Source organism: Akebia trifoliata, chromosome 14 (assembly GCF_017979445.1).
Source record: "Akebia trifoliata isolate Shusen 1 chromosome 14, ASM1797944v1, whole genome shotgun sequence".
NCBI classification, from domain to species: domain Eukaryota; kingdom Viridiplantae; phylum Streptophyta; class Magnoliopsida; order Ranunculales; family Lardizabalaceae; genus Akebia; species Akebia trifoliata.
Window position 1 is genome coordinate 1762780 of NC_141388.1, and position 10533 is coordinate 1773312.

The 10533-nt window shown below is 34.7% G+C and overlaps 1 protein-coding gene across 2 annotated transcripts; it reads right to left on the minus strand.

Moving 5' to 3' along the window:
• Nucleotides 1-2227: 2227 nt before the first annotated feature.
• On the minus strand, nt 2228-8542 carry LOC147385385 (uncharacterized). 2 transcript variants are annotated; one of them, XM_086422630.1, is made up of 11 exons: nt 8393-8534; nt 7093-7338; nt 6790-6994; nt 5757-5847; nt 5494-5639; nt 5178-5421; nt 4969-5073; nt 4622-4804; nt 4206-4410; nt 3616-4099; nt 2228-3246 (listed from the first exon to the last, which is right to left on the minus strand). In XM_086422630.1, the coding sequence occupies exons 2-11, from the start codon at nt 7310-7312 to the stop codon at nt 3156-3158; spliced, it is 1974 nt and encodes a 657-aa protein (XP_086278756.1). In that variant the 5' UTR covers nt 7313-7338; nt 8393-8534; the 3' UTR covers nt 2228-3155. The 2 variants fall into 2 exon arrangements, with proteins under 2 accessions (XP_086278756.1, XP_086278755.1); XM_086422629.1 differs by having other exon boundaries at nt 2230-3246; nt 7093-7353; nt 8393-8542.
• Between the last annotated feature and the right edge of the window lie 1991 nt (nt 8543-10533).

Here is a 10533-nt window from a genome sequence, read left to right on the forward strand (position 1 = left end):
CCTTCACTTCATAGAAGAACTAAATGGAGTAAAGGATCCGTTAAGCCGACTCTTAAATATTGATTGACGACTATAATCCTTAGGAACCTCGATATATATTTGGAGTTATATCTTAATTAATATCTATCCCTCACCTAAGTTGTGACCATTTAGATTATATACGATGCATTTAATTAGCTTAAGTTCATAGTTTTCATGTAATCTTCTACATTTTGAAACTGTCTCTACATGTGTTGTTAGGTAGTTTTTGCTGCATTTTTTACTAAGAGGTTTTTGTCTGTGTGTGTGCTTTGAAATCAAGGTATATAATTGTTAACTCCCATAAGAGACTTCTTCACATATATATATATATATATTTATTTATGAGTACTTTGTTAGTGAGAAATTGAGAAGAAAATATATCTTGGCAATTGATGATCTTCCTATAATGGGCTTTCAGATTTTGCACATTCTAGTGAATTTGTTTTTCTTTTCTTTTCTTTTTGGAAGTTCATTTCACATGATGGGGTGTACTGCATCCTACCCTACATGATATATATTTTTTTAATATTTTATTTGAAAAAGGTAATGGAGACAGGTGCACTAAGGTGATGTATTAGGGCACAAAAACCATAGTAATTATGCTAAAATAATCACAAGGTACCGACATTTGTTATTTGATTCGCTATTAAAAAAATTGATCGAGCGACATGTCAGGCATGAATCATGAGTACCATGTGTCACACAAATGACAATGTATTCATTTAGTATATAATTAGTATATTTTTAGCGCTACACATCGTACTCTTTGAGATACGGCTTTGATGATGATGATGATGGAATTTAAATGATTAACGAAGAAGAGGATGAAGACAAGGAGAGACGTGGGTGTACTTATGGTTTGACATCGAAGAAAAGAAGAAGAAAACAAAAATATTGGTGTTCAACTTACATAGTAATATTCATCCCACCTTTTCAAATCATTCTGACTTACATAGTAATATTCTTCACTGTTGTGGATCATTATTCTTCTTTGTACATGTTCTTTTTCAAACCATCTCATCTATGGAGTTTTTATGACTCACTTCACATATTAGGAACAGTTACTTCATCATGGACTTTGTCTTTTAACATGTAGCGGCATGGATTGGTCATCATATGCCATCAAGTCTGACAACTGCTTCGATTTGATTTGAAGGAGATTTAAAAAAGAGTCGTGCTGGAGTGACCTCAAGATTGGACCTCATATTGCACATCTTGACGTAGAAGTGGATAGGAACCATATATACTTTTTCACTTATATCTCAAGGAAAAGAATCTATGGTTCCCATATATTTTCACATCAAGATGTGTGATGTGAGGTTCAATCTTGAAGTCACTTTAGTATTGTAGAGATAAAATCTCGAATGGTATCAATTCCTTAAGATTTACTCTTAACAATCGATCTGCACTATTATTAATGCACACGAATGATCAAAAATCACACAAAAATAATCAAAGAGAGTGGAAAAAAGAGAGAAGACAAGAAGCAATATTTGTTTAGGGGGGAATCGAATTACATTCCCGGACTCCAAAGTGCCATTCCACTATTTTTCAAGCTAATATAAGATTAGAAAAACTAACCTCCTCTACTCCTTTTCTCCTCATAAAAACTTTCCCTCTTCTACCTAATAACTTTTCTTATATGGATAGAAAATCAAACCTTAAAAGAACAGTAAAACAATTTAGGATTTTCTATAAAATCTATCCTTATTTAAAAATAGAGACTCTCTAATCAATTAGGAGACTTTCTATTTCTGGATAAGATTAGAATTTGATCTAAATAAAATCAAATTCAAGATATATCAATCAATACCTCGGGATACACATTAATTGTTGTGTGATTGATCATTGATATTCACATTATTTATGTCTTGTGTCTAATACCGATTTTACCCTCTATAAGTATTATTCTTTAAGAAAAATACGTGGATCGAATTAATGAAAGAAGATATAAACACACTTGAATTAATAAAAGACATGATTTTTGACAGAATTGAATAGAAGAACATTTTCCATTCAATTGACCATAAATTCTTGATATAACATTTCGATATAGCATTTGAAAGGCCAATAATGGAATCGAGATTGCTCATGCAATTGCCAAAATGCCATTATTCCCAAAATGTCCTTTATCTATTATCTTCGCGAGACAAATTAAATAACGAAATTTGAACAAGTAGTTTTTTTTTTTATTATCCTAATAAATAGAAGTATACTTGTTATTTTATTGCATTATAATCTAATACTTGATCGTAAACAGGAACCACTATATTCGATGCCATCAAAACCACGGCCTCGAGAGCCAAGCACCCAAGTAGTATATAATGAGAACCCTGAAACCAACTTGATTGAACCTTAAGTGTGTTGCCATCATCATTTCCCGTCATCCAATCATGATTGAACCTTAAGTTCAATCAATGGACGCTGTAGTGGCTGCACGGCTCCCGGGCATGGTAAAGTCCAAGGTGTGGACTGATGTTCTATTTGGTGACTATGGGTTCACAGGTAAGCTAGCTTGAACATTGGGGATCCAAATAATGATCCACTCTTCCCATTTGGATTCGGACTCAAGACAAACTCATCCAATACAAGGTAGAGATCTAACCCCATTTGGCATGCTTCGTGTCAGAAATGTCCCTCACGATATCCCCCGACAATATTACTCCAGCACGACTCCTGTTATTATTATTATTTTATTTCTTTAGATAACCGGGTATCCAAGTAGACGGTAGACCATGCTCATACTGTGTATCAAACTCATTACTTAAGGGTATTAATTGCTTATCGGTCTGAAATTACCATTGATCCTAGAATAATCATAGCTGCTAAAGCAATGATTGATTTACGCTTAAAGTTATTTGATCGTTATTAAAGATTATGTGCGAATGAATGTTAGAAATATACTTACATTAAAGGGATTTGTATTATTAACCAAGGTAATAAAAGTAGATATGAACAAACTTGTAATATAATAACAAAAGACATGGCTCTGAACAAAATTGAATATAGTGGACAAAATTTTCAGCTGAACTCTTGTGATAAGGCTTTTTAATGATAACGAGTGTATAAATATTTCATTTAGAATACAAAAAATAAAAATAAAAAAATCATTCATCGTCGTGGGTGTACTAGGTTTAAATAATACCTGTAAAAAACAAACTGATAAGAAGAGTAACCACCCTATAAGTATAAATCGCCTTCTTCCGAACATCAGCTGAGGATAACCTATAAATAATAACAGTAACCATGGTATAAGGATTTATATAAGAAACATTTTTTTTTTCTTTTCCATTATTAATTAAGTTATTTTTTTTTTAAAAGGTAACATTACTATATTAGTTAGTGAGATTAAGCTCATGATTAAGAATTTTATTTTATTTTTTAAGTATTTGAATTTGAATTTAATTATGTTAGTTTTGATCTCCACTATAAAAATCAATGAGACCAGTGGATTTAAGAGATTGAACCTCTGCAATTGGTTTAAGAGGTCGAACTAGTTCGAATCAACCATCTTCATTCTCATTATATTTTTTTCTTCTCTTTTTTGCTTCTATTAATTTCAATAAGAAGTTCATCCATGACATGGATCTCTACCTTTCCATAGTTGGCTTGGTCTCTAGTCCGAACCCAAATGGGAAGAGTGGATCATAACGCGAGTCTCCAAAATTCATTGGGAGCTGATCAACAGACTTGAACCAAGTCCGAGAAAGCTTTCCGCTGAATCCATGGTCCCCGAAGAGGACGTCAGCCACACCTAGGCCTTCAGTGCCTGGGAGCCATGCAGCCACGAGGGCATCCATCTGAGAGACGTAAGGTTCAATCACGAGAGGTCGGCCAGAGATGACAATGACAACACACTTGACAGACCCACACACATTTGTAATTGTGCTTGGTCCGGGGTCAGAGACCGTGAGATTCATGCTGTCACCTAACATCTCTGCATAAGGAAGCTCACCCACAACGACAATGGCATAAGAGAAATCATTCGACTTGACAAAATTGGCATCTGGGTTGTCACTGTAGATGATTTTGGTGCTCGGGTCAATCGTGGTTGAGATGGCCTTGAGGATCGTAGTTCCTGTTCAAGGCAATGTGTTTAGGAATCCTAATAGCATAGAACTATAAATTCAGTTCCCTGGAGACATCATGGGATTAATGCTGTGTGAGAGAGAACAGGAATATACCATATGTGAGGTCATTTCCACCGAGTCCTTGCCACGAGATCGTCCACCCACCACATTGATACCCCAAATTGTCAGCATGACTTCCAGCGACGAGGATCTTGCGTGCCTTCTTGGGAAGAGGCAACAAGGGCTTGTCTGAAGCTTTCCCATTCTTCAAAAGCACGAGAGATTTCCTCACAGCTTCCCTCGCTAAGTCTCTATGCGCCTATTCCAGGGGTATTTTGATCATCATAAGCAGCAGTAACATTTTGGGAAAACCCATAAACATCATAACAACAAAGATCAAGATCATGATTTTGATTGGGTTGCAATGAAATTTCATGACTAATGGAAAGAATTGCAGGCAATCCGTTAATAGGCTGAGCCTAATCAACTTCATGGAACAGCCTATTATAAGAGACGGCAAACCCACTAACCTGGCTTCCGAGCTGATCGACTAGGCTAAGGTCACCCATAGGGTTCTCAAAGAGACCCATAGTGAATTTGACACGCAAAATCCTCCTCACAGCATCGTCAATCCGGCTCATGGGAATGATGTTGTTCTTGACATGGGAAGTTAGATCATCGACAAATTCGGTGTGGTTGTCAATACCCATGACCTGCAAAATACCCGGAAACCAAATTTGAGCCTCAAGAGTTCAGATCACTTAAATGAAATGTATCCAAGAGTTTTGAACAGATTCTATCAGATCGAACAACGACCGACCAACAATTTTTGAACTTGACTGAGTTGAAATGTATACATAAAAAAGGAGCCACATACCATGTCAATACCAGCGTGAATCGCAGCTTGTACAGAGTACAAGTAATTAGAATGAGGTGGTGAGGTAATCCTGTCGATACCATAATAATCCGAGATTACAAAACCCTAATAACGCACAAAAAACACACAACAGTTAGCCTTGTTTTCTTATAGTTCAAGCAACAACAATGAAATCCGAATTTGCATATAAATTACTAAATGGTCGTTACCCGGAACCGAAGGGTACCCTTGAGGTAACTGGTGACAAGATCACGGTTGGCATGCATCTTCTCCCCATTCCAACTTGAGTAGGAGACCATTATAGTTGAGACTCCCTTGATGATAGAATTGCGGTAGGCGGGCATATGGATGCTTAGCAAACCATGCATGTCAATCACTGTGTTGTTCTCGTCAATGCCCTTGGTTGTGCCACCATCACCAACAAAGTGCTTTGCACAAGCTGCAACTTTTGTCCTTCAAAGAATTCAGAAAATTAGTGTCAAAGATTCGAAATGTCTACGTCATCGAAACAAAAGGGACTCTTACTTTCCACCAACATAAGGGGCTCCCTTTCGAGAACCAGGTGGGATATCTCCTTGTAACCCAGGTATAATCTCTGTCATGGCCTGAACAATATTGTGATCCTCACTATAGCTCTCATAACACCTACCCCATCTCGGATCTCTACAAACCTATATAGGCTCAAGAAAAATGAAAACTTAGAAACAGTGAAACTCTCAATTAAACTAATTCAAATACATCAAAAGTTAACAGATTAGGAGAAATTTTGTTTAGGCTTGGTTAGTTACCGCAATGCATGGGGCAAAAACATATGGGATGCCGGTAGCTCTGACTTCAAGAGCAGTTGCCGCACCAATTCTCTTCACAAGTTGTGGATCCCTAGACAGTAGAAGCTCATAAAAATAAAGAGACTTGGAAGCACATCAATAACATAATTGATAGATAAAATCTTTTTCCCTCAAGCTTTGATTTCTTCGTTAAAATTGCGAGGTTTGTGAGGGTGGGGGAGAGGGTGCAATTGAGTCCAAATCACTCGGAATCAATGAAAAACTTTTGAATCGACTTGAAAAAATTGAATACTCACTCCTTTCTTTTCTTTGTGATTGTGTTAAATGAAAAGAGATACCTTCTGGCAACTAGGCAAGCTTGATAAAGTTGACTCAACCAACACTATGAGTACTCAATCAAGGTGATCTAGAATGGAGGTCATAGAAACCATCCAACTGTTCCCAATGGCCCAATGGGGCATTCTTGCCAAAATCCATTTCAACCACAATCTTTATTTATTGAGTTTTTGATAATTAAAACAGTCGTAATGTAAGTAAACAAATATACAGATATGTGTCAAACACATGGACCCTCTACAACCCTGACAGGTCCCAAGAAATATATTTTGAATAAAGTAGAATTGTTTGAGAAAGTGTGGTAGATAAAGTGGCATTGAAATCTTGGTTAATGAAACCCCAAGGAGTTGGCCGAGTGGCAAGCCGAGCTTGATAAGCTCGTCAGGAATCAAAACCCCACAAAGCTATGAATTCCTTGGGACCACCCTCCAGGGTCCGGTTGACCCTCGACTCAACCAGTTGCATGTAGGAATTTCCGAGGGGTGGTGCGTCTGATCGTGGGATTAGTCTCACCCAAAGGGTGGGGATACCCACAATAAGGGACAAAAAAAAAAACTTGGTTAATGAAGCATAATTGTTGCATAGATACAAAAAACATAAATAACCCATGAACATGGTAAATTTTTAGGCTTATGATGCAGTTTAATACTTTAATATTGTTTAAGCAGAATCTTCATGCAATGGTATAGATACTTGCCTTGTACATCCAAGCCCAATATTGTGGGGGAATATTGTTGCCTTATACACATTGTTGTGTCCGTGAACGGCATCGATTCCATATATCATTGGAATCCCAAGACGGCTAGACAAAGAACCATTCTGAAATTCATTCACCATGTTAACCCAATCCGCTGCAGTGGCCTGAAGACGTGGCACTCCCCCTCCACCACTCAATATGCTCCCTACCAAATACCCACAACACATCTTCTTAAGTCCATTTTACCTATTTTTATTTTTTGAGTTAGCATCTTATATTAGGAGGAAGAGAGTACAAGATTACCTATGGAGTATTTCTTCAGTATCTCGGGCGTAGCAAGCGCCTGGTCAAGTTGTGCCATTTGACCAATCTTCTCCTCTAGAGTCATTCGACTCATAAGGTCCTTGATTCTAATGTTTATTGGCTGTTTTGGGTCTTTGTACTTCATGTACTCTGCTTCTGCCATGGTTGCCCAGCAACATAGGAAAAGAAACCCCACCAAAGGAATTATAGTTCTCCTCATATTTGTTCTCCAATTTATTGATAATCCTGATAGAGCAGAAACTACAAAATCAAAATGTGAGTTCAAGGATGATAATTGAATTCACAATTCAAAATTTTCAACAACTAAAAGTGAAATACACCTGAAAAAAAGCACAAAATTGTACAAAAATTACAACTTAGAAGCAAAAAATACAGATTGATAAACCCATTTTAAGATAAGGACACTGAAAATGTTTAAAAGATTAAGATCTACAACTGCAATTCAAAGGGGAAAAAGGCACATCTTTAAGGAGGAAGAAAAAAAGATCCCTTCAGAACAAAAATTGTCTGCATTGATCCAAAAATTAAAGGTGAAAAAGAATAAAATCAAAGAAAATCATCTGCATTGATCCAAAAATTAAAAGTGAAAAAGAATAATTAAAACTTGAGATGATTGAAAGGGAAAGGTGCCAAAATATAAACTTGAAGCAAAAAAAAAAAAAAAAACACTGAGGGAACACAAAAGCACAAAAAGGGAACCAAAATTACAACATTGAAGCAAAGAATCACACATCAATCAACCCATTTTAAGCATAGAAAACTGGAAAATTTTCAAAGGTTAAGCTCTGTGACTATAAAATAAGATAAAGAAAAAAAAATCACATCTTTTATGACTAAAAATCAACTAGAACTCAGAGGGGAAAAAAAGGTCCTTTAAGAACAAAAATTAAAGAAAAACATATGCATTGATCCAAAAACTAGAGATGAAATAGAACTAGTAAAAAATTGAGAAGATAAAGGAACAAAAGGTGCCAAAATTTAAAGCAATATAACACAGATTAATCAACCCATTTTAGCAAAGAACACTGAAACTTCTTTAAAAATTAATCTCTGAAACAAAATAATTAGAACCAATAAAAAAAAAACATCTTAGTTTCATCGTTAAATTCAACTACAACTCCAAAAAAAAAAAAAAAATTTATTTAAGAACAAAAAGGTTGAAGAAAAGACTCTGCATTGAGCACATGCAAACTACTAAAATCGAAAAAGCATCCATCTTTTACTGTAAAAAAAACAAACAAACAAAAAATTAAAGAAAGAAAGAAAATGGAGAACTTACAGAGCAACGATGAACTCTAAGAGCTTCTGCTCTTCTTCGAATTCGAAGAGTGAGCGATTTCCAAAGCTGGGGACGGGAGATATTTGTCGAAGAGAAATGAATTATTGGGATTTTCAAATTATAAATAGAAATAATAATGGAACTTATTAGACTTTTCTAAGGTCCAATGATGTTGGACAATGACCGTCCAACGAGTTTTCAAGAGTCGCGCTGGAGTGACCATAGTCACAAAATCGGAGAATGGGTTTAAATGGGAAGGGAAAACTTCGGAAAATTTGTTAAAAATGGAAAAAACGAGAAAAAAGAAAAAAAAAAACTATGAAAATAAAAGATAATTTTTTTTTTTAAATCATGAAAAATATATATCTAATGAAAATTCATAAAATCAAGTTATTATCATCAAAACGCATATTTTTTACATTTATGAATTTTCATATTCTATTATGCATCAAATCCCACATTTAAAAAAAAAAAAAAAGAAAAAGGAGGGGGAGGAGGGGGGGGAGAGAGAAAGAGAAAATAATAATAATACAAAAAAATTGATGATTTTTATTACACAAGAAAAAATCAATGTTTTTTTATCGTTTAATTGTTAGGGACGCAAGTCGTGTTTTAAACACGATTTTATCAAAAAATCATCAATTTTTATTACTATGGAAGTGACCTCAAGCTTAAGGTCAGAGCCAAGATTTTCTTTTAGAGAAGGCAAACTTATAGTTGATTTGATTGGAGGGGGAGGGGGCAAAAATTAGTGGAAGACAAGGGAGTGGGGGCAACAGGGTCAAACAGGGTATGTCAATAGTTCAAAATGTAAGGATATCTCAAATTTAAGTATAAATTCAAGGGTATCTAAAATGCTAAAAAAAAAATTGAGTGGGAGCAATTGCCCCCAATGTCTCCTTACTAGCTCTGCCCCTACTCAAGCTAGAACCTCATATCGTACTTCTTAACGCGAAAGTGAATAGAGACCATAAATACTTTTCTACTCATATCTCGATGAAAACATCTATTGTTCCTATACACTTTCAAGTCAATGAAGTGCAATATCGACTACAACATTATTCTTTTATCGAATGAAATGATTTGTTCATGTAGAAAGTTTTCTCTTTATTTTTTTTCATCGAGTTGGAGTGACATCTTACATGAAAATAATAAGAGTCATAGATGCTTTTTCACTCGGCGCTAATCTTTTTATTATTATTTTTATTAGGAACACTCTTTTTTTTTACAATTATGCTAAGGGATCTTAGGATTGAACCTCATATCTCACTTTCTTTACGTGGAAGTGTGCAAGAATCATAGATGCTTTTTTATAATGTGTGAAAAAGCATCTATGATTCCTACATATTTCCACGTCAGGAAAGTGAGATATGAGGTACAATCTTGAGTGACTCCAACATCGATTTTTTTCTTTAACTGCGAGAAAATCAACAAATTTATTTCTTCTCCTCCTAAATAGTTTCATTGGTTGAAAGATTTTAAGGAGAATCGTTATTAGCAACCCAACTTTTACTTATTACATTCTAATTTCTTAAATTATTTATCACACCTTAATTAAAGATTAAAACACACCATTTGATTCAAGTTATTACCTCAATGTTATAAAGTATTATAAGAAATTCAAACAACGTAGCTGTTGTTTACAATTAGTAGTAGGCTCATATAAAATCTTAAAACTAGCAGATTATCTATAATAATAAAAAATCTAAATAAAATGAAAGAATTTCTATTAGCACCCAATTTTTAATTATTCTCAACTATTGATTTATTTATTTTTATTTTAGTTAAGAGTATAACAAGTAAAAGTTAGGGTGTCAATCTCAACTCTTATTTTTAAATCTAGGAAGAGAGTCTCACGAAGAAACCATGTTTCAACCAATTGCCAAAAAACTCTTCAACTCTACTAGAAGAGAGAACATGGAATATTTTACAAAACATAATACTATCTATACTTGAGTTTATTTAATTTACATTTATAGATGTTATAGAAGTATTTAAATTTATTTATATATTTTTATGCTCATTTATTTGGAATTGAAAAAAGAGGCATAAAATCCTAGAGTCGTGTTGGAGTAACATTGAAATGTACATCGATGCTGACATTTTGATGTGGTGATGCACACATAACCATAGATACTTTT

Excerpts from the sequence above, each read along its gene's own strand:
- LOC147385385 (XM_086422630.1), bottom strand. The coding sequence starts at position 7,312 with ATGAGGAGAACTATAATTCCTTTGGTGGGGTTTCTTTTCCTATGTTGC. Across the intron at positions 5,848-6,789 it reads ATTGGGCTTGGATGTACAAG|GGATCCACAACTTGTGAAGA; the intron begins GCAAGTATCTAT and ends TCTACTGTCTAG. Across the intron at positions 4,100-4,205 it reads TGGAAATGACCTCACATATG|GAACTACGATCCTCAAGGCC; the intron begins GTATATTCCTGT and ends TGCCTTGAACAG.